The 23,402-nt window shown below is 35.8% G+C and overlaps 1 protein-coding gene across 32 annotated transcripts in view; it reads right to left on the reverse strand.

The window, feature by feature from the left end:
• DST (dystonin) overlaps positions 1-23,402 on the reverse strand; it is a 471,262-nt gene that overhangs the window by 143,695 nt on the left and 304,165 nt on the right. For 31 of the 32 annotated variants that reach the window (XM_013045864.2, XM_045071198.1, XM_045071195.1 and 28 more), the window contains 21 exons: positions 23,251-23,344; positions 22,784-22,938; positions 20,816-21,281; positions 20,602-20,730; positions 20,368-20,445; positions 20,094-20,255; positions 19,900-20,004; positions 17,783-17,878; positions 16,851-16,976; positions 16,088-16,240; positions 15,746-15,900; positions 15,398-15,524; positions 14,735-14,918; positions 13,690-13,847; positions 12,790-12,968; positions 12,137-12,275; positions 11,132-11,325; positions 9,918-10,080; positions 9,138-9,221; positions 7,831-7,938; positions 7,085-7,183 (listed from right to left, as the gene is read on the reverse strand). In XM_013045864.2, coding sequence (XP_012901318.1) covers positions 7,085-7,183; positions 7,831-7,938; positions 9,138-9,221; positions 9,918-10,080; positions 11,132-11,325; positions 12,137-12,275; positions 12,790-12,968; positions 13,690-13,847; positions 14,735-14,918; positions 15,398-15,524; positions 15,746-15,900; positions 16,088-16,240; positions 16,851-16,976; positions 17,783-17,878; positions 19,900-20,004; positions 20,094-20,255; positions 20,368-20,445; positions 20,602-20,730; positions 20,816-21,281; positions 22,784-22,938; positions 23,251-23,344 — 3,154 coding nt within the window. Of the gene's footprint in view, positions 1-556; positions 3,278-7,084; positions 7,184-7,830; positions 7,939-9,137; positions 9,222-9,917; positions 10,081-11,131; positions 11,326-12,136; positions 12,276-12,789; positions 12,969-13,689; positions 13,848-14,734; positions 14,919-15,397; positions 15,525-15,745; positions 15,901-16,087; positions 16,241-16,850; positions 16,977-17,782; positions 17,879-19,899; positions 20,005-20,093; positions 20,256-20,367; positions 20,446-20,601; positions 20,731-20,815; positions 21,282-22,783; positions 22,939-23,250; positions 23,345-23,402 lie in introns of all 32 variants that reach the window. The other variant, XM_004772400.3, reaches the window with a different exon arrangement.

Genomic DNA, 23,402 nt, shown 5'->3' on the forward strand with positions numbered 1-23,402 from the left:
AGAGGGGTCAGGGACAAGTAATGGTATTTTGAGTCTGAAGTCTACTTTAGATGACAATCAAGGTACTAAAATGGTACGTTTAGGGGCGCTTGGGTGGCTCAGTGGGTAGGACATGGGTAAATTAATCTCAGGGTTTTAAGTTCAAGCCCCACATTGGGTACAGGGATTACTTAAAAATAAAATTTTTTTTAAAAAGGTACATTTTAAAAAGACTTGAGATGAAGTTTGTCCAAAGAAACTTCAGAAATTAAAGTGAACTGCTTAGCTTCTCTAGCTTTAAAAAAAAAAAAAAAATTCTTCAGAACATAATACCGTAAATATAACTGTAACACTATTACATCTATGTATTTAATCTCAGCCATTTAAAAACTAAAGAATGAGAATTTGTAGTAAAGATTCAAGCCAATCCCTAGAAAACTACAGCATAATTTTGTCAGAACTACAAAGAGCCAATCTCTTAAACATTGTTTAAAAAGTTTTAGTCTAGCTGAGAAAGGAAATAAGAGAGGAAACTTGGCATGAAGTAACTGATAAGGTCTCAGAAACCAGAGTATACCTCCAAAGGGGCCAAAAGTTTCGCCAGGTCCATTTCACACTTGCCATCTTGATACCTAACCGGTGGTCTGGAACTGTACAGAGCTTGATCTCTTATTTTCTCAATTTCAGAGAGTTTTGTAATAGGGTTTGTCTCATCAAAAGTTATCTGTAATTCGGTGCTTGTCTGAGAAAAATACTCAGAGTAACACTGCTGGCTTTTCTCTTTCTCAAGTGGACCCCCTGACGGCCAGAACTGGACTTCCTTTGGTATTTGCTCAACACCCCAATGCTGCCATTTTTCTTCCGAAGGCTGTGGGTCTTGATTCCGTCTCAGCAGAGGAGACCGGGTCGCAGGGTGAAGCTGCCCTGTAGTCCTAGAGGGCACGTCCGTAGAGTGCTGGCACTCATTTACTGTCATCTCAAAATCTGGTTTGAAGGGACAGTCTTTGGCTGGGTTCCTTTTTTGGATTTCACACTGGAGCAAAACTAATTGATGTTCGTGCTCCTTTATCTGTTGATCCATCTTTTGCTTCAGACGTTCGACTTCACGTTTCTGGGCTACCAGCTCGTCTTCAAGTTTCCGACATTTCTGATAATGATTTGCTTCCACATTCTGCCCTTGTTGCATTTGCTTGCGATACTGCTGAAGTTGTCTTTCAAGGTCTCTGATATTTGTCTCACAGAGCTTAGCGTTCTCCTGAGCTCTGCAGTTCTCTCGCTGAAGAGACACGAAATCAAGCTTAATGCCTGAAATATCGTTTTCAGTGATAACTTTGGAGTCCATTAACTTTTCCATCTTTTTCCGAAACTCCTCTGCTGAGCGCTTGAACTTGTCTGATTCCTCCTGAAACAGAACCATCTTTCTGTGGGTCATCTGCTCCTCTATCGTCTTTAAGTGCAGTTCGTCTTGCACTTTTTTCAGCCTGTTATTTAACTCCTGCACCTGAGCTTGCTGTAGCTGTACCTTCTGCTCCCCTAGTCGCTTTTCCTCTTTGGAGGCGCTCAGCTCTGCACTCAGACTCCGGACTTCCTTCTCAGTGTTCTGGATGATGATGTTCTGCTGGTCACACTTTTGCTTAAACTCACTAACTAAATTTTGGCTTTTGGCCAGGTCTTCCTCTAGGCATTTAATTTTTCTATGGAAATCCTGTTCTGTCTTTGTCTGTTTATGCAAGTGTTCGTTGGTGTTGCGTAGCTGATCTTTAAAACCATCCGCTTGAATTTTCAGGGCTTCGCACCTTTGCTGGATAGCTTGTTTCTCTAAAACTACGTTTGCTGATTCAGTTTGAATTCTCTGCATCATTAACTTGGTTTCATTATTCTGCCTAGTAAGCTCATCTACTTTTTGTTTTAGCATTTCTGCACACTCATTACTTTTCTTTAATTCTTCATTAAGCTTCTGGATTTTTTCATTATTTTCTTTTTCAGCTTTAATATTTTGAAGCAGCTGTGCATGGCTTTTCTCAAATTGTTCTTTGAGATGATCTGACTTTCTCTGGCAGAATCGTATTCTTTCATTAGAGGATTCCTTCTCAGCCTGGAAAGAATTAACTTGTGAATTTAAATGCTGAATATTCCTCTCAGCTATAGCATGGGTTTTAGTGATCCTGTCTACTTCTCTTTGCAGTTTCCCTTTCTCCTGTTGAAGAGATTCTAATTCCACTTCATAATTGTGCTTTATTTTCCGAAGGTCATTAGCTTCTTGCATGACTTCCTCAGCTTTGTCTGTGGTTTGGTTCAACTGCCTACCCAGTTCTCTGAGTTGCTGGGAATACCCTTCCTCTACCTGATCCTTCCTTTCCAACTCTAACTTAAGGCACTTCAGCGTGTTATTAGTTTCATCCAATTTTTCTTTCAACAAACGGGCCTTTTCCTCAGATGAAGTTTTTTCAAGCTGAAGGGCATTAAGTTCATACTTCAGTTCTCTCATGTCTTTTTCAGCCTTTCTATTGGCGACTGTTAGCTCATCAACCTGCTGCTTGAGTTCCTCTGTTTTCTGTCTGTCCTGCTCTCTCTGAAGACCTGCGACTCCTCTGTATGACGTGGCCTGTGGCAACGCACTTTCTTTACATGAATACTGAATTTCACTTATTTTTCTTCTTGCTTCTGATTCGATCTTCTGCTTTTCTTTTAACTGCTCCTCTGCTATCTGTTTTTGAAACGTGAGGTCTTTTTCCATCTGCTTTATCAGCTTCAAGAGTTCCTCCTCATTGTCTCTCTTTCTCTTCAATTCTTCCATTAACTTATTTTTTTGTTGCTCCAAGTCATTGAGACTGGAATCTTTTCTTTTGAGATGATCTTCCAGGGTTCTTCTTGTAAAGGTGTTCTCTTCTAACTGGTTCTGGAAGTTCAGAAGGTTTTCTTCCACCGCCGCTCTTTTGGCCTCGGCCTCCAATGTGAGCTTTCTCACCCGCTCCAGCTCCCGCTCTGCAGCCTCCTTCTCCCTCACGATGGTCTCCAGCTCCCTGCGGTACTGCTTGGCTTCGCTCTCAGCCCGGACTTTCTGCAGAGCAATGTCTTCTACATTTCTCTGCTGCTTTCTCAATTCATTTTCTGCAGCCTGCTTGACCTTTGGAAGTTCCTCCTCTACTCGAGACTTTTGTTTCTTTAGTTCAGCCACCATTTTCTCCAACTCACTTATTTTTCCCGTAAGTTTGCTATTCTCAATCATTGTCGCCTTCTGACGCTGAAGCAGATCTGAATATGCCCCATGTTCAGAAGTCTCCTTACATCTTTTAATCTACAAGAGATGTTTACAAGCATCAAACCTGTCCTGTTCAAATTTGTCTTTAAAAACCTGAAGCGATGCTCATGAAAATGCTTATAAAAACAAGGGAAACCAAAAGCAGAACAAATACGATCACCACTCCCGTCACCAGCACTGCCACCGGCACCACCACCTTCTTCAGAGACAAAGCTTCAGAAAGTCAGCAGTGAGAGAGGACAAACAAAAACAAAACAAAACCCCTTTCGTGTCATGTTGGCTAGGCCAAATGATTTTTTTTTTTTTTTGGTGTCTCAGGAATAATTTTATTTTAAAAATTAGCTAGCTCAGGATTTGACAGCAAGAAATGAGGGATCTTACAAAAGATACAGCAGGACCCCAACCCCTTATGGATGAGGAAACTGAGGTACAGAGAGGTCAATTATGTGAGTTTTGAAATCTCACATAATGGGTGAGGGACCAATGGGGAATAGAACTCACAGCAGCCCCCTTCCTACTCTCCCACACAACTCCATCTTACAAGCTAAAAACATACAGGAACCGAATGACACTTACAAATTCAATTTTCAATACTTAGCCCAACAGAGATTTAAAATATTTATCTCTCTAAGATAAACAAATAAATCTTTGAAAAGGAGGGGGGGCACCTCAGTGGCACAGTCATTTGAGCACCTGACTCTTGGTTTCAACTCAGGTCGTGATCTCAGGGTGGTGAGATCCAGCCCTGCTTCCAGCTAGGTGCTCGGTGGGAAGGCACCTTGAGGGATCTCTCTCCCTCTACCCTTCCCACTCATGCTCACTCTCTCACTCTCTAAAATAAATATTTTAAAAAATATATATAAAAATAAAATGATACATCTGTTTCATTTAGTGAAAGAAACAAAATATAGAATTTTGGTACCACTTTAAAGAGTCAAGGCAAGAAATAATACCTCATATGGGTAAGGAGGGAAATTATATAAAAATGTGTAATTTCTAAAGTTGAATTCCTTATTTATTTATACTTGCCATATTATGACAATTATGATAATCAGAGCTGCTAATGCAAAGGCAGGTATAGTCCCTGGGCACTTTAGAAAAGGTGTGCTTCATATACTCACAGATCTTGTTGTTGTTGTTAATGATATGCCTTATACAAATCCACTTTGACAAGTACCTTTAGATACTCCATAAATATAAAGATATTTGTTAAACATAAATCTTTGTAAAAATATACTTAAGGAGTCAACTCCAATGTACAGAATAAAATGCAAGAAAAAAATTTTTTCAACTGATAGAAGAATCAATCTCAGCTGGGAGGACTACACTCTGCGTTGACGAGAGGACTACATGATCAGGGCTAGTGCAGAATTCCAATATAATTTCTTTATTAATACCGTAAGATTATTAGTTTCATATCACCAACTCAAGATCATCATAATTAGAACCATGTAAACAGGAGTAGAGAAATTATTCTAGATAGCAGATTTTTTTGTTGTTGTTGAGAGGCTCTGGTGAATTTCAAGAATTTAATTTATACTACAAACTATATACCTTACTTTGCTTCTTCTAATTTTTTGATCCCCAATAATTTCAATATGAATTTCAGTTGTTTCCTTTGCTAAGCTAAATATGGTTTCCCATAATAAGAGTTCATATAAAAACAAATTTCATCACAACCTGCAAAAATTAGTGCTCTATTTTATTTTGTTATCAGGGTGAACTCCTGGTGACACTGAAGCATTTTACCTGCTTAAATATTATATTTCAGTATTTTTTGAGTTAATTTCTAATTGGGTCTTTCTCAATTGTTTATCAAAACTCCCTTAAAACTTAGCTGTCACTAAGATGTCACTAAGCTGTCACTAAGTTGTCACTTTTTCTCTTTCATGCTGTGAGGTTAGAAAAATGAAAACTCTCTCAGGAAAAAATTTTTGTTATTGAACCCTCAGTACTTAATTACAGTCATTTTAGTGATTGTTAATCATCTCACATTGTCTAGGTAAGTCTGAATGTTTTAGCAAATACCACACAAATTACTAGAAGTAATTTAATCCAATTGCTGATTTTCTTTCTCTTAGATCTCAAATCTACTCATATAAAAATAACTTCCTCAAGGTTTCTCTAACTATTCCCCCAGAAAAACACCCTGTCCTTTGATCTCATCAATTAATTTTTGATGTACTTTTCTCTCATCACAGATTAGAAAATCTACCCATCTAACTACCATTTCTATAATTCTGTTTCCTCTTCTCAAATTAATTTGTATCCCTCTTTGATTTTATGTTTATTATTAAAAATTCTGCTCTCAGACCAAGATTTCCAATACAAGTCTTTGCAGACTCAGTTTCAGGAATACCACTCTCGAGTCTGAAAACTGAGCTCTGTATTTTTATATGAGACATTCCATTAATATGATCTTTTAGTGGTGAATTTCCAATCAGTAATGTTTTCTTATATATTTTAAGTTATAGTCTCTGCATGGTCTTGTTTTGAGTTTCAATTCAGTATAAATCTTTTATATTTCAAAGGATGAAAAGCATAATTTTTATATATACCAGGCTTTTTGAAAAATCTCTTGGTTCCATCAACTTTAGTATATTATCTCCTCAGATAAACTAAGGGAAGTGGCTCATTTATGTGCAACCAGAGATACACTATAAGAGAGGGAAAGGACTTAGCTTATATTTAACTAAATATACAATTGAAAATGCATATTTTTAAATATAGAATTTAAAAGACCTACATAGCATTTTAAGTGGAATCATATCTCTCAAAAACTAAAAATATTTTTAAAAATTACAGATGCTCTTTTACAGGTGAAAGACGTATAGCAATTATTTGATCACAGATTCTGTGGTTCTCCTCTCTAAGCACAAAGGAATCTTGTTATAAAGACTTGCAATTAGCTTGGTTAGTGATTTCATTGCAGGAAACTGTTAATTCTGAACAGACTAAAATAGTGACTCAGGTAGAAAATAAGAAAGTTAACACCATTTAGATTCCACTACTGTTTTAGTTCTCTTGTTATATGAAGTTACTCTAAGTATAATCATCTTCAGAAGTTCAAGAACAGTCTAATTTAAAATGGCTAATGCCCCACAACCTACTTATTTTAGCATTCTGTCTACTATTTTTGTCTGTTCTGAGGTTAGGAATAGAAACAATTCAAGATAATAAGGCACAGTATAACCTCTTCAAAATTAAATACAATAGCCTTTTATGACAATATAGTTTTTATAAATAACTATTTCTAAACATATTTTTAAAATGTAGACTTAAAGCACAGAAATCCTCCAAATTATAATGGTACTTAAATGGTCTTTTACCATACAGCATACCTTTTGGGAAACAATAAAACAAAAAACTCCACAATTCTTAAAGTACTATCATTTTATACAAAACCCTGCCTCTTCTAAATTAATGGCTTTTATGTTTTAAATCCTTGAAAATGTAAATTACTTTAAAATGTATAAAACCAACGTGTTTAAGTAGTATTTCTGTAGTCATCTTAATAGTAGTAATTATACTATTCAAAAGAAGTATATTTCTCAAATATAGGAAAACTGAAAAAAAATCCTGCCAAACTGCCAACATTTCATGATTTAAATAGAGCCATTTCAGACATTAACTTTAATAATATCTGCATCTTAGAGTGAAAATAAACAAAGTTCTCCTGCTGGAGTGAATCAAAAACACACAGAAAAATCCTAGGCCTCTACTGTTTTTCACTGTAATTGCCTAATTAAATAATAACTCATCATCCATGTAAATTTGTCATGAAAACTTTTTTTGTTTTCCCAAACATATTGTAGTTCCTTTAAGTTAGTGGTTCATAGTTACCTCCTCCTCTTCCAGCCTCTTTAATGAATCACCAGCAAATTTAACATATTGTGTCATGAGGGTGACCAGAGCAGTGTATCGGGTCCTTAGGTCCATGAACTGCAAATAATGAAATAAACAATAAAAACATAATCTCCAGTGGCTCTAAATGAGTTTAATGAACATTGATTAATAACTGTAACATTAAATAGCCTTTGTGATGGTAAAATACACAATTGCCCAGTAATGGCAAATAGGTAGAAATGGGCTTATTACTTACTGCTGTACAAACCATATCAAATAACAATCTCCTCTAAATTTAATTGACAAAGTACATTTGTTATTCTCTGCAGTTAATAATTAATCTTTTTTTTCCAGTGTTCCAAGATTCATTGTTTATGCACCACACCCAGTGCTCCATGCAATACATGCCCTCCTTAATACCCACCACCAGGCTCACCCCCCACCCCCTTAATAATTAATCTTGAATAAAGCTCTTCCAAGGATTTTTTTACAACCCTCAATAAAATGCACTCTTTAGGTAAGGGTTTCTTTTTGGAGACAAGGAAGAAAGTTCTGGAAATGGACAGCAGGTTTGCACAACAATGTAAAGTCACTAAGTGCCATTGAACTGCACACTTAAACATGGTTAAAATGGTACAATTCCTATTATGTGTACTCTACCACTTACAAATATATAAATATAATATTTTAGGTATTGTTCCTCTCTTCTATATCCCCTCTCTTCTTCCCTGCACTTTAACTACCTCTTGAATAATGAGATCTGCTGAGCTCTGCATTCTTCGGCGTTTCACTGGAGATTTCTGCTGTGAATCTACCATGGCCCGGTAGGTCATTGTTTGTAACTCATAGTCCTGTATAACAGAGTAGGTGAGATTAAATTAATTAAAGCAAAGCATTAATGCTTCATTCTACAGTGGCTTGATGCACAGAAACTGAACCTGATTTCACTAAGTAACTTTTTTTTCCCTTAAAGATTTTATTTATTTATTTGTCATATAGAGAGCGAGCGAGCAAGCACAAGCAGGCAGGTGGCACCAGGGAGAGAGAGAGAGAGAGAGAGAGAGAGAGAGGCAGGCTCCCTGCTGAGCAAGGAGCCCCATGCTCCTTGCTGTGACTCCCAGGTGTCACTGACTAACTTTTCTTTTCAATTCATTTTTTTGAAAATTTCAGATACTGTGTTTTGGCAGTTCTAGAATTTCCAGTTGGTGTTTTTTAATTGAAATATAATTAATATACAGTGTTATTTTAGTTATAGGTGTACAACATAATGATTCAATAATTTGATACATTTTTCAGTGTGCTCATCAAGGTAAGTGTACTCTTAATCCCCTTTATCTATTTCACCCATCCCCTCCCCACCTCCCCTCTGGCAGCCACCAGTTTATTCTTTATGTGTTTTTTTATTTTAATTTTTTTCTCAGTGTTCCAAAATTCATTGTCACTAAGTAACTTTTAAAAATTACTACAAAACTACATTCTTAGGAAACTATCTAATCCTGGGATGTTTCCAATGTGGCAATAAAAATCAGAAACATCTAGGGTGGTCAGAAAAGTTTCCTAATTCTCTTTAGAAGCTCATGGAAACATTTAGTTACAATATGCTAGTTATATTCAGCCTCCCTTTCACCAGGCTAAGCAATGGAACTTCAGATCTGGATGCCTAAGGCCCAACCAAGGGCCAACAGCTTTAGACATGTGAATGGTCTCCTAAGAAAGTCAAGTTCTTCCAGGGACTACTCTAGCGATGCTAAAGGAGAGAGAGAGAGATAAGTGGTAAGAAACCAATTTCAGAGCTACATATCTCTTCTGACATGTGTGTGTGCAGCTGTGCACGTCTGTGATGGAGAAAAGATGAATAAAGCAGAGGCTGACGTGTGACTCACATGTCACAGAGAATTAGGAGATAAGTGTCACAGGGCTCCCAGGAAGATTCTCTGTTTTCACTGTTTCACAGAGTCAAATGACTTGCAGAAACTTCTTGTTTTCTAAGTATATTGTCGAATCACATATCTAAATAGTAAATTTGATGGAAGTAACTGAATCTTCTTACCTTCACTGTAGTTGAATACTGTTCTGCATATTTTTGACACTCATCCATTTTGCTCTGTTTCATTTCTATTTCGGACACCAGCATCTATAAACACATAAAGTTTAGAAGAAAAAGAACAAGGGAACTCTATGCTTTTTAGCCACTTAAGGTGCTCAGGAACTAAGAAATAGCCATGCCCTTTAACAGTAAAGCTCCTTAGCCTTTTGCACTTAATATGTAATAAGGCAAATGACAAAGTTCTGAATTAAGCCACATAAGTGACCCACCCTCAGGTGGCTTCCAACACAGAAATTACTAAACTCCACAGGAATTAATCAAAAGTAGATTTGAAGGCTTTGGCCCCCACCCACTCCTGATCAAAGCAAAACTAGACACTACTGTCTCGTTAGGATGGAATAAAAATCTCAAAGAATTCAATTCTTTGTCAAATGTGACTGTCCAATTTTTTACCACTACTGTTTTTATTTATTTGGGATCCCACAAAACTATTGTGGCCAGCAAAGTACTAAAATGATTTCCATATCTATGATTAAATGACCATTCAAAATTTGAACACTGTCCCAACATGCTATTTTCTTATTTCTTATACTTTCAAAACTGACTTTCAAGAAATCGAAGTATGTGATGAATTTGAATTACAGGATTTTAATACTTATGATTTACTCTTTACCTTCTTCTAAATAGTTGCGGACTTTTTCTTTTAACGAGGTGAAGGCAGATAAGGATGATGACTGACCACATGCAGACAAAACCTGGATATAAGAAACTGTTTTTACTTACCTTCTGTTGATTCAACTGTGTGGCTAGAGTTTTACTATTTTCAGGCTGGTTTTCCTGAATCTTCCTTTGGGTAGTTTCAACTTGCTGAATCCAATCATCTAAAGGATGGTAAGTATCTCTGTAGTACTTCAGTGATTTGCCAATGCCTTCTAAGTCCCGTAACCTTAGAGAATAAAAACAAGAGAGTCACAGTTTCCAACAGTATCCATTAAGAGGAAAGACGAGATGACTGTACTGCAAGGCACTCACTGTAACAACAGGGATAAGTGAAAGAATTCTAGGCTTAAGCTCCCTGAGGCCCAAGGGCACTCCATACTGGCTGAAGTTGCATATAAATACTCTGCTCCTGGATTTGTGCAATTTAGTGATACTGATTATTCCAGGTCCAAGCCTAACAAACTAGCTAAACATCAGGAAAATTGGAAATTTGACCGTAATTATGATCTATCAGCATGCCTTAAATACCCAAAGCTTGTATCAAATGGCAATTCACTTTTGAAATAATGACAACGTAATTCAACAGAGGGTCCAATGCAGACTCAGAGAGTACTTCCTGGAACTGTGATTAAATGAAAATATCTGTTTCTGTAATTTTAAAACCTCTATATTAAATCTACATAATGTATACTTGATAGAGATTTAATAACATATATTTGAACATAATTTTACTTGCTAAGAATGGCACTATATTAGAAAAGCACTTTATTTGCATTAAAATAAACATTAAAATGAATAAGATGAGCACAAAAAATCCCGTTTCCTTTTGCTTTTCTATTTGGGTCACTGGATGAATGATTTCAACCCTCTTGTATCCTCAATTAAAATGAACATCAGGTCATTTCAATTGTTTCACACTTCTTAGGTCTAGTACAGATTGCTCTAAACAGCCCTGTGAAACACATGATCCATGCTCTTACTAAATCTAGGTTAGTTAAATAGTTTAAGTTGGTTACAATTTTCCTCAGAAAAGGCAAATAGACTTACTATACAAATGTCAGACTACATCAACAGTTTGAACAACACAGAGTTGAAAAATAATTATTTTAAAATTTACTGTTTTGCTATATAAGGTAAATAAATAAATATATATATATATATATATATATACTGTATATGGGAGTTTTTATAAAACCTAGTAAGTTTATATTTTACCTAGAATACAAGGATAAACATTAACAAGTCTCTGCTGAAACTGAACAAAAAAGGATACTAACCTGTTGTCAATCTGAACATGAATATTTTGCCACCTTTCAACTAATTGATCTGCTTTTTCTTTGTGCCAGTCAAAATCAAGGTCCCGTTCTTTATATGTTTTAAACATCTCATCACTGATGGCTTTAGCTTTCTGCAACTCATCCTCTAATGCATGGAATACCTCTCTCTTTTCATCTACTTCAGATCTCCATTGCTAAAATACATTAATTGGTGAATGTTATAAAATGCGTCAACCACTCACTATGTAAACACATATTTACATTTATTTACCTGATTTTACAATTTATTTACAAATAACGGATATAAAATCAGATAAAGGAAAGACTATCTTTCATATACGAAAACAATATATTGGGCTAAACCATATGAAACTGTCAACTTTTGACTGCACTTTGATCTTAAAAAAACAATTTTATAAAGTTGAGCCTAATAGAATTTTCATATCAATAAAACAAAATATATTCATGAGCAAGTTTGCTACCTCAGTAAGTCTTTTTAATTGCCTATTTCTTAAACATCTACTAATCCCATTGTTTGAAAATGAATACATGCATTAAAAATCAATGAGATAATTTCTCAACTTTGCAGTAATTCCATACTTAATGCTTTATATGTAGAAATGTTAATACAGATGAGTACAACTACCAGACTTTTTCCTTTCCTGAATTAACTCCACTACTTACTTCCTTGATGTCTTAAAATAACCACCTCGTTCAGTGAGAGAATCCATTAAAAGAAACTTTCAGTTTCAGCTCCTTTTGCTGACATGAATTGATTATAAAAAGCTACTATCTACAAAGAGATGCAGATTTCAAATGAGGAGAACTCTCCGAAAAATGACTTATTTACACTAAGCTATGGCTACATAGAGATACGAAATGAAACGGATATAAATGTATTCAAATTAAGATATTTGCTAGTTCATGTCTAAAGATCTAGGTGTTAGAGAAATACTTCTAGACTATGATCTGAGCAAATGCTGCCGCTGTAAGGGAGGGACATACCTTTAAAGTACTTATCAGATTCTCGATATTATTCTTATCGGCTATAACTGCTTCTTCTTCACACAGTTTAGTTTCATAGAGTTTTACAAGGGCTTCTGCTGCCTGAGTGTTTTTTAACACCAAATTAACAGTTTTCAGTCTAAAAAAGAGAATGCAACAATAGTTTCCTATTAGTTTAACTGTTTATCTTCCAGTAATACAGTCCTGACGCACATCACTAAGCATGATATAGCCCTTTCTTGGTTTGGAACACAGACACATTTACTCCCAGATTAACATTCAGCTAAGTCTCTTCTTAATGGAGGGCGAGTGCTCTAATCCACACCCTGCCCAGCAGATTCTGCAAGAGATTCAGGGTACGGTGGTCTTCTTTCAACCCTTTTTTAGACCAATCCACCAGGCTACAACAGCTGAGGGACTGACACCACAGGCAAAATGTGGAAAGATCATACATATGCCCTAATCTCTGACACCCATTTCCTTTCAACATGAAGCATAATAACTCCATGGAGATAATATTATTAATACAAAAAAGGGAAAAACACGTTCATTTTTATGAATGTTTTTAAATGAACAGCATATCTATATTTATATGTACATATGAATATGACAGTTGCATGAAGCAAATTTATACTACGACAGAGGTAGCATACTTCTCTATGTAAGTAGAAGACATAGAATAGACTTGGTTCATGTTCTGAATGACCACACCGAGCTCAGATCGTAAGGTGGGAACTGATGCAGAGGCTGCAGCTTGACTGAAAAATTCTTCACATTTATTTGTGATTGTTCCCAAATCATCTTTAAGTCGCTCCAATTCTTTCTTTAGTTTCTATAAAGTAAAGAATAAATATAGGTATTAGGCTATAGTTCCAGATGGGGTATCCTTCTTAAAACAGTTTTAAAAAACCAATCTATATTATAATTGCTGACTTAAAAAGCTATATATTCTTTACTTTCTGTTTATCAAGAAGCTAAGCCATAGCATTCCAGTTTTATAATCAGTAATACTTTTACTGCCCATGTCCTCGGGCACAAACATGTAACTTAGTGCTTCTGCATTCAGTAGATGATCAACAAACATACCCGCTTTCACTGTGAGAAACCTCAAGAGTCTCCATCACAGTGGGTGAAAGGGTGCACGTTTCTGCATTTACTTGAGTAAAAGGCAGAACTGAATTATGTATGTATTGAATTATGTATGTATTTCATATAAGGTATACCGTATACCTTATGTGCAATATAAGGTATACCTTATATGCAAAATTGCAATATCAGGTAAGGTATACCTTACCTGATATTGCAATTTTGCATGTATTATGTATGTATTATGAATGTATGAATTATGTATGTATTTATTGCTTATCATGAACTACATGTAGTTCATGTAGCTCATGTAGTTCATGATAAGCAATAAATACATAACCAGAACTCACAAAGGGACCACTAGGCAAAGCTGAGCACATGAGAAGTCACTGGAGTTAACAATGAAGGTCACTGAGACAGTCATTTATCTTCAATTAATTCTGTTCCAACCCATTTACAAATCTCACCTCCTGCTCCGTGATTCTGAACACGCTTTCATGCAAATCATCTCTTTCCAGTGGAGTGCGGATCTGTCTAATCAACCGATCTTCACAACTCTCTAACCGAAGTCTAATGTTTCGAACCTCAGAGATGTAGAGATTATACACGGATTCCTCTTGCTCCTCTGTCAAAGTAAATAGAATGTTGAGAAAACACTATGTTTTCTGTCTTCTGGACGTTGTTCTGGACAAACTAAGGTTACCTGTCATCACCACAATCCCATGCTAAGGACATGAAACTTAATAAAGTTGACCTTACAATTTATGAACATTTAATAAAACTTCCCTAATACTATTCTAAGTGTCAATTTCTGATTTATGATGTCCAAGGAGAGTAATATATTATGCTGTTATATGTTCACAAAAATTTGAATTACATTAGCTGCAGATTAATCTTTAATATTTAAAAAAATGCTTAGAAATGAAATGTAAAGAATTTGTTAATATTTAAGAGTTTTTTAAATAGATTACTAATGAAATTTTTATTTCTGAATAATATCAAAGGAGTCCAGAATAAACTATATTTAACAAAAGTTAACTAGATAAAATCTTCTCCTTTAACTTAACCTCTGTAAAAAATCCAGGTTTGGTCATGGGAAATCTCTGTACCTTCCTCTCAATTTTGCTGTGAATCTCAAACTGCTCTAAAAAATCAAGTGTTTAAAAAAAAAAAAAACCACCCAGGTTTGGTACATGGAAAAATAACTGAATCTTTTCAAAAACTAAAGGATTATTCTGAACATTACATTGCAAAACAGTAATATTAAAAAGGAGATGTGTTGAGAATTCACAGCTTGTCACATAATATTTAGTTGGCATCTTTTTATTAATTGATCATTTAGAAATAAACGAACCCCTCCTTGCGGCTTCCTACCTCACAAGTGCTTCTAATGTTCCAGCACCCATCATAGGCGGATAACATAACACACCAAAGACTGATTCTCACTGAGCAGAAAAGAACCTAGACTAAACACCTATGGGGGAAAAAAACACAAGGATTCTCATGCTTTACCTCTTTCTGCTGATTTAAGAAGTTCCTGATAATACTGTTTACATACATTAACTTCCTTCTCCAGTTGTGTTATATCTGAGCCCGAAAATATTTGAGATTCCTGGCTATCTTCCAGGAAATCTTCAAAACGAGATTGTAGGTTACTGAGAACTTGCTGATGTTCACCAGGTAACATCGTCTTTATCTAAAGAAGATCAAGGATCCATGTAAGCAAGTGATCATAGTACTAAGAACTAAATGTAAATGGGAAAGATCCTAAGTTAGTCTTCTGGTGTATGTTAGTTTGTATTAGTAGTCATATATAGAAGAACGATTTGAAATTATTTTTATTAACAATTTCAAGTTTTAATAGATAAGGAAAAATGAGACTATAAAACACCAAAAAATGAAATCAAACTATATCCATCCCTGTAAGTCCAAACACTACATCCTATCTCCCTACCAAAATGTAATAAGCACTGAATTAAATATGGGATATCCAGATTTCCCCCATTCTTGGAAAGTGCCTTATATATGGCAGGTATATAACAAATATTTATTAAATGGATAAATATTAGCATGGATCTGCTGGACTCCATCCTATTCTGGAACAAATACAAACAGCACCCACAGAGTGCCCCACATTCTTGGACAGATTAGGCTGATGTGTTGATTCATACTTACTGAGGCCACATTGCTAGCTCGAATTCTGTCAATTTCATTGATGAGATAATGCCAGGACACTACACTCTTCATGTTTATGTGAGACTCGTGCCAAAGAGTCAGGACACTCTGATACTGTTGCTCAATTCTGAAATACATGAAAAAAGCAAACAAACCAAACACTTGATTAAGCCTTTTCACTCCCTCTGAAAACATGCTATAATTTTTCTTCCTGTTTGTAAACTACTCCAAGTTTACTAGTTCCAGATTCTTCTGATCCTATGGGCCTTGACAAAGTACTGATTGTTTCTTTAAACCTTCAGCAAGCCTCCAAACTCAGCTCTATGTGTTTAGCAAATGCATACAAACCTGTTGGCAAAGTCAACGGCTTCTTTGTTTGGTGGAGGAACTGTGAAGCACACGGACGGGACCATAGCCTCATTCCCAGTAGGGCTAATGACCTTCCATTTAGCACGATGAGAGTTGTTGGCCAAAACACACTCATCGTCTTTGTAAATGGTTATCTGGTTTTAAATGGAGAAAAGAATAACCAAATGAGATCACTGTTGACAAACCCTTTACCGTACCCAATCTTGGGATTTTGTTTTGTTTTGTTTTTTTGAAGTAGAAAACTTTACCACTGGTCAGCAAAAGGACTTCATTTTTAAAAAGCTAAGAATAATGACAGAAACTGGTTTATTTCTAGAATACCTCAATTTGTCTGTAGTCACAGATAGCTTTGATCGGAATAGAAGTTTTGAGTGGACAGTCGGGATTCCTTGGCTTCAGCTGAATTATTGTTTTTGCTCTCCCCATCAGGCTTGCTACTGTGCTTTTATACTGCAAAAGTTCTTCTTTCTCTTCCTAAGAAATAAAAAAGACAGATTTTAAAAAGTAAAAGACTTCTCTCTTCTTTTAGGGCTTAACACAAATAAAATTTCATCATAAAATTCTTCCCTGACAACCTAGCTGGTCTATACATTCAATTCCCCTCCTCCCTCTCTTGGATTTCTTTTCCCTTGTTCTGTTTGGATGGTTTTTTCCCTCACTAGCATTTATCACTATATTACATATTACACTAATTTATATTTATGGTCTGCTCCCCCTTTAGCATTTAAGCACCAGTAAGGTAGGGATTCTTGTCTGTCTTCCTCACTGCTCTTCTTCCGGTACTTAAAACAGTGTCTAGGATATAAAAGCGCTTACAGTTATTTGTGAAGTGAATGACTAAACTCAGACACACACACACACCCCACTGTCAAAATATTTAAAATATTGAGGCAATCACATAAAAAAACACATTTGTGGTACTTGGTACCAAAAAAATACTAAAACTGCTTTTTTGATTGAATGAGATGGAAATATCAGGAGTACCCAAAAAACACAAAGTTCTGCACACATATAAGTATAAAGAAATACTAATCTAATCCTGTTATACACAGCTGATGAAATGCATGGGTTTCTGTACTAGTACCATTGACTCCTGAACAAGGTCTTCCAGCTTGTGAATGCTGCTTGATCGATCACAGCTGTACTTCCGCTGAATGGCGTCCTTTAGATTCCTTAAGTAATCAGAAGCTTCTTTGGCATCATTGAAAAACTGTAAGAAGAGGAAAACTGGCAGTTAGCGTATATCAAATGCCAGTAAAGCAGAGAGTTGTCCAGTTGGAGTACCAGAGTCCTGTGTACCCCTCATGAGAGAAAAGAGAATAAAATCACAAGACCATGTAATAGTCACATCACTCCTTTACCTAAACAGCTCTTGAATCTGGGTGAGTATCAGTAAACACTAAGTATCTAAATTTTATATCTATATTGTGTTTTGGCCCTATAATATTTTGGGAGAAGTTCTATTTTACTTAAGGGTCCAAATAATTTTTAAGCAGGAGAGAAATTCCAACAATTTTTTAAAACTTCTAAAAATTAAAAAAAAAAAAGAGCTCTCTCTAATGAAATATCTCTTTATAAAAGACATTTATAGGGGTGGCTGGGTAGTTCAGTGGGTTAAAGCTCTGCCGGCTCAGATCATGATCCCAGGGTCCTGGGATTGAGCCCTGCATCGGGCTTTCTGCTCAGCAGGCAGCCTGCTCCCTCCTCTCTCTCTGCTTGCCTCACTGCCTACTTGTGATCTCTGTCAAATAAATAAATAAACTCTTAAAAAAAAAAAAGACATTTATAAAATCAAGATTTTCTGACATTTTTAAAGGTTTTGAAAGGATTTCCCCCTGAAAAGATGGCTTCAATTGATCCTATAGTACCTATGTCCCATACATGCTACAAAGAAAAATACTTCAGTTTATTTCCCCCACACGTTACATACATGTCCTTAATAAACAGGAAGGCACTTTCTGTAAATAGACCAAAATCACAATACCATCAGCAGATGTTGTGATTCTGTTCGTATACCTCGAAATATGCAGTGTTCTCCTTTACATGCTGCTCCACACACTGGCACAGCTGTAAGATCCAGCTCCACTGCGTCTGCATGGCTGCTCGGTATGCCTTCAGGATGAAACACACATACACAGCAAAGCTTTTAAAGGCTTAAAAACTCTGCTATCTGAACAGATGATGAGATTATTCTAACAGTAAGATGTGAAAATTAGGGTAGCAAAGTGCCCCTTCTATGTAAGAGTTCTTACTTGCACAAAGCCAGTCCTAAAAATTTAAATATAAATTAAAAATTTTAAAAAAATGTAAAAATTCAGACCAAAATAAACGGTTCTGTAGTTTTCTCTTTGTTTTGTTTTTAAAACTAGAAATAAAACTAGAAATTCTTGGGGAGAGGAGGGGTAACTGAGATGTCTTTTGCGAGGGGCAGGTCTGGGGACAGTGGAGAAGACAGGATGCAATTCCTTATCACTGTAATTTTGGAATTGTAATTCTCATAGTACTAAGAATTTTTATTTAAAATATTTTTACTTGAATTTTTAATACAATGTAAATCTCTCACGAGAGCAAAATATAACAGAAAGAACATCTACTTCCTAAAGAAAACATAAGACACGCTTTTATATTTAAGATGCAATTCACGGACTTCCAGAAGAGGGAGCTCTAGATGCTTTAATGACTATCTTAAGTAAGCCTGTCATTCTTCCCCTTTTGGAAAATCTCATTCATGTGGAGCTACGTTCAAGCAGGCTTTTGGAATGGAATATACAATGCAGCACTGGAAACCTGGCAACATATCACAGCCATATTACCTTGGCCTCAAATTAAGCTACTTCCAGCAAATTGGCTATAAAAGACATATCATTGTGTGTTGTTAGATTATTAGTTTCTTTTTTCATAACATATGAAATAGTGTAGATAATTAACTAAATATTATCTACGTACCCACAAGACACTGAATAGGGCAATGGAATAGTAAAGATGACTCAGGCTTAATTTTATTCCTTAAGAAACTTTTAGTTAATTAGATTAACATCTCTACATAAAAGTAATCAGGTTCACATTCACATTACCCAGTCCCATTAAAATACTTAGCCTATAATCATATTCCCTAATAATTTTCATCTCCACCTTGAAGAAGACTCTATTTTTAGTTTGTCATCATACAAAAGTATATACACCCTTCAGTATTCTAATTTGCTTTCCCTACTGTTCCCCCTACTCTTCTGTCTTTAACTTCCCATATGGCATTTCATGGGCATGCAAGATTGTGGCTATATATGAAGAAGGTCAAATATAACATTCCCAAAACTTTCTGTGGAGGTCTAGAATTTCAGTCATCTTTTGTACTATGGCAGTGAACAAAGACTATCAGATGCCTCTGCTTGAAGCAGCTCACATTGTAAGCACAGCCCCATTTGTTCCCTCTGGCAATCTATCATGAGTTTAACATTCCTCTCGCTCCTATATAACCCCCTCTACATTTAGAAAGTCACTCACTCTACCTAGTATATAATAGGACTAAAAATTAAATAGACCACATGGGAGACTTGGTAAATCCCACTCCAGTTCTCCACTTCTGGATTTGAAATGTGTCCTCTACGCCATAAGGCTTTGCCAGGTTGTTGTTTCAATATACCTCACAAAACCAGCCATGAACAAAATTATTAAGTAATAATAACAAATATTTCCTGGGAACATGTGTACCAAGAATTGTAGTAAGTAAGAGTACACTATTTGTCCCGTTCTTCACACACAGCTCTATGGGTTAGAAGGACTGCCCCATTTTGGACAGGTGAGGGAGGCAAGAAGGATACATCAGTTGCACAATATCACAGTCAGGAATAAAATAAAGTTTTTTTAAGTCAAGAGCCTTCATATTTACTGTAATAGATCTCTTTAGCCATGGGAGTTAGCAAAGGTACCTTTAGTGGAAGAGATTTGTGGGTGACACACTTAGAGAAAGCGATAGTTAAAGGCAAGAATCATGATGATTTGTCAGAAACGTGATTTTTGAGCCATGCTGTAATAAAAGTTTGTTTGTATTTTTCAATTTATCAGCAATAAAAGAATCTGAAGAGTAATCATCAAATGTCAATATTCAACCATGACTGTTATACTTTCTGACTTACCTCAATGGTCAGTCGGGCTGGGTGATTTTCCAAAAGTAGCTGCTCTGCAATCTCCTGAACTGATTTAATATTTTCTTCCTTTTGATCCAATTCTCTCATTAATTCCTAATGTAAGAAAGAATGAAGAAGCAAGGTTAGAAAAAAGACCTAAACCTGAGATACAACTTTCATTCAATGACAAAGACGATACTTACAGCGTGGTAATCTTTTTTCCGAGCTATGTTGGTATTTCTTTCGCTCCAGTCATAAGCAACTTCCTCTTCTTCTTTTTCATTCAGCCAAATAAGTTCATTAGTTGCACGAGTTACAAAATTATGGAGTGTATCAAGGTGCCGTTCCTGATTCCGGGATGTATTCTTTGTAAGAAAAATCATTGTAAGAATCATGTTTTAACCAAAAGGAGTTAAGGGTAATTCTTAGTAAAAGTAAAAAAATGAAGTTTAAAAAACAAAAAACAAAAAGCCTTACCAAGAGTTTTGCATACTGACTCTCTAATCGGTGTAACTTTTCAGCGTAAGTTAGTTTCAGAGGTGCCGTCATTTGAATCTATAATATGGGATAAAAAGACATCGAGTTTAGGGATCTCAAGGAATTCTGACTTATACTCACTGCATCTATTATTTTGTCACAGGATCTTTATTTAAAAAGAGCAAAACAAAAGCAAGCTAAAATGAAATATATACAGATTTTAAATTCATATACCTCACTGATTTTAGCTTCTTTAAGGCTAGATTCAAATTCTTCAATAGCTCGGTGAACATTTTTATGATTTTCTAAATGGCTTTCAACACTTGGCAAATCTGATCCCCACTCAGTGCGGTCCAGCTGCACCTTTAAACAGAAAGATGCTAGAGTTAGAAAACAAACTGGCAGCAATAAAGACTGAAGCTTTCGGGTAGAATAAACATTCTTTTACCTGCATCTCATCAACCCAATTCAAAAGATCCTGAACAAATTTCATGTTGACTTCCTCTTCTGTTAAATTCTGATCCAGCAAAGATGACTTTAGAAGGGGCTTTCGGATCTGCATCAACTTCAGAGTTTGCAATGAATTGGATTCTACTCCTGAACTGAAACTTGGAACTAATCCCCCTGATGGGAAACCAGGTGTATAAGCCGGAGTGACAGATGGAGTCAGGCGGGAAGTCAGACCTGATGACAGGCCTGATGTCACACTAGAAGGGGTCAGGGAGGGTGTTAAACCCTGGGTCAGCCCTGAGTTCAGACTGGGGTTTAAGGTCTGTGCAAATCCTGAGTTTAAACTTTGAGTAATTCCTGATATCATGAGTTTCGTCTGTTCCATTGTCAGCATGCGTCCTTTGCTGTACACGGAGGAACATTCATTCCTTAAGGCCATAATTTCATCACGCAGTTTTGCCACCCTGAAAAGAAAAATCAAAAGGGATAAACTATAATAAAAAATGCATTTTCACAAAGAGTGAACACTAATGCCAACTATGGACATTAGTTAGTTAATAGTAATGTACCAATATTGACTCAATTTTTTTTTTTAAAGATTTTGACAGACAGAGATCAGAAGCAGGCAGAGAGGGGTGCCTGGGTGGCTCAGTGGGTTAAAGCCTCTTCCTTCGGCTCAGGTCATGATCCCAGGGTCCTGGGATCGAGGCCCGCATCAGGCTCTCTGCTCAACAGGGAGCCTGCTTCCTCCTCTCTCTCTGCCTGCCTCTCTGCTTATTTGTGATCTCTGTCAAATAAATACATAAAATATTAAAAAAAATAAAAAGTAGGCAGAGAGGCAGACAGAGAAAGAGAGAGAGAGAGGAGGTAGCAGGCTCCCTGCAGGGAACCCAATGTGGGGCTCGATCCCAGGACCCTGGGATCATGACCTGAGCCAAAAGTAGAGGCTTTAACCCACTGAGCCACCCAGGCACCCCAATATTGGCTCAATTTTTAACAAATGGATCACACTAATGCAAGATGGTTGATAATTGGGGAGGGAGGTAAAAAGGGGCATATGGGAAACCCGTATTTTCCTATCAATTTTTCTGTAAACCTGAACTATTCAAAAAAACAGTCTACTAAAAAAAATCACTATAATCATATTAATAAAATTTTGCATTACAATTTTTTTCACTGAACTTTGTGCTGTAAGCACTTTCCATATTATCACAAAGTCTTTATAACTATCACTTATAATGTACATAATTATTATACTATAATGAACATAATTACTATACTTTATAACTATCATTTATAATGAACATAATTACTACACAATTCTATTGCTTGACATGTAGGATATTTCCAAATTTTGTTATTATAAAATATCTCTGACATGGACAAACCTTTTTTTCTATATTTATTCATATGTTTACTATATTTAAAATTATTATAAATTCCTAAATGTGAAATTACTAGATCAAAGCATCATTTAGAATTTTTGCTTTATATATACCTGATATATATATTTATAATATATATAGTCTACAACCTGAGAAGGTTCCATTTCTACCTTCAAACCCACTTCTCTAAGATAGAGAATTTCATACATACAATTTGTTCCAACATTTTGTTATAAACATTTTCAGAATAGGATAAACAGAAAACTTAAAAGTTGAGTTATAAAGGATACTTTCTTCATATTTTCCCTTTTTCAAATGTCATAACAAATATTTTAACATGAAGTATGTTAGTTACTAGTGTTCAATATTGTATGTACAATAAAATATTGTTCCTATTACTTTTGAAGAATACCTAATTAACATATCAAAATATATCAGAATTAAGGTGACACACATTTTCAACTAAAAAGAGCCTAAAAAATATATTTCATAAAACTGCCACAGTCTACATTCCCATTGCAAGTGTCCATGAAGCAATTCCACAGAAGGATAGAGCACAAATAAGCAGGAATCTTACTTACCTCTGTACCAACTGATCTGCCTGGTAGTATTTTCCATCAATGAGAATCTGTACATCAATTACATGCTGGCGTAAAAGGTTCTCACATTCAAGTATATACCCGGCAATTTCTGCTTCATTCTGAAACTGCACCCCTGATTCTAATCTTTTAGAATCCTGTGTTTTAAAAGAACTCGACATTAATTCCATGAAACAAGTTTCAAAAGTAGCCTCAAATATAAAACTCAAAATACTGTAATGAAAAAACTACTTGGGTCCTTTCTGTTTTCCCTTTTGGTTCAAAAATAGGTTTTCTCTTTGCACACCGTTCCGCAAGAGAGCAAACAGTGATTGCAATCTTTAAAAACCTTCAAGATTCAGCAGAAGACAATAGAAAGAATCGACCACCAAAAGGCACACAGAAGTTTTAGTTCATCCAAAGGTACAACCCCTCCATCACAATCCCAATGGCTCCTAAAATTAACTTACAGACTGGAGAGCATTTCGGGCAAGTATCAGTTTGTCTTCACAGATGACACTGTCCCTTTGAACTCGGTTGGCAATCTGCTGCAACATTTCCAACCTAAAAGAAGAGACAGAATAAAGCAAAGTCTCTCCCTTTGAAGTCACAGAGTTTACCA

The sequence above is a fragment of the Mustela putorius genome, unplaced genomic scaffold (genome assembly GCF_011764305.1).
Source record: "Mustela putorius furo isolate JIRA1106 unplaced genomic scaffold, ASM1176430v1.1 tig00003983_pilon_pilon_pilon, whole genome shotgun sequence".
NCBI lineage: Eukaryota > Metazoa > Chordata > Mammalia > Carnivora > Mustelidae > Mustela > Mustela putorius.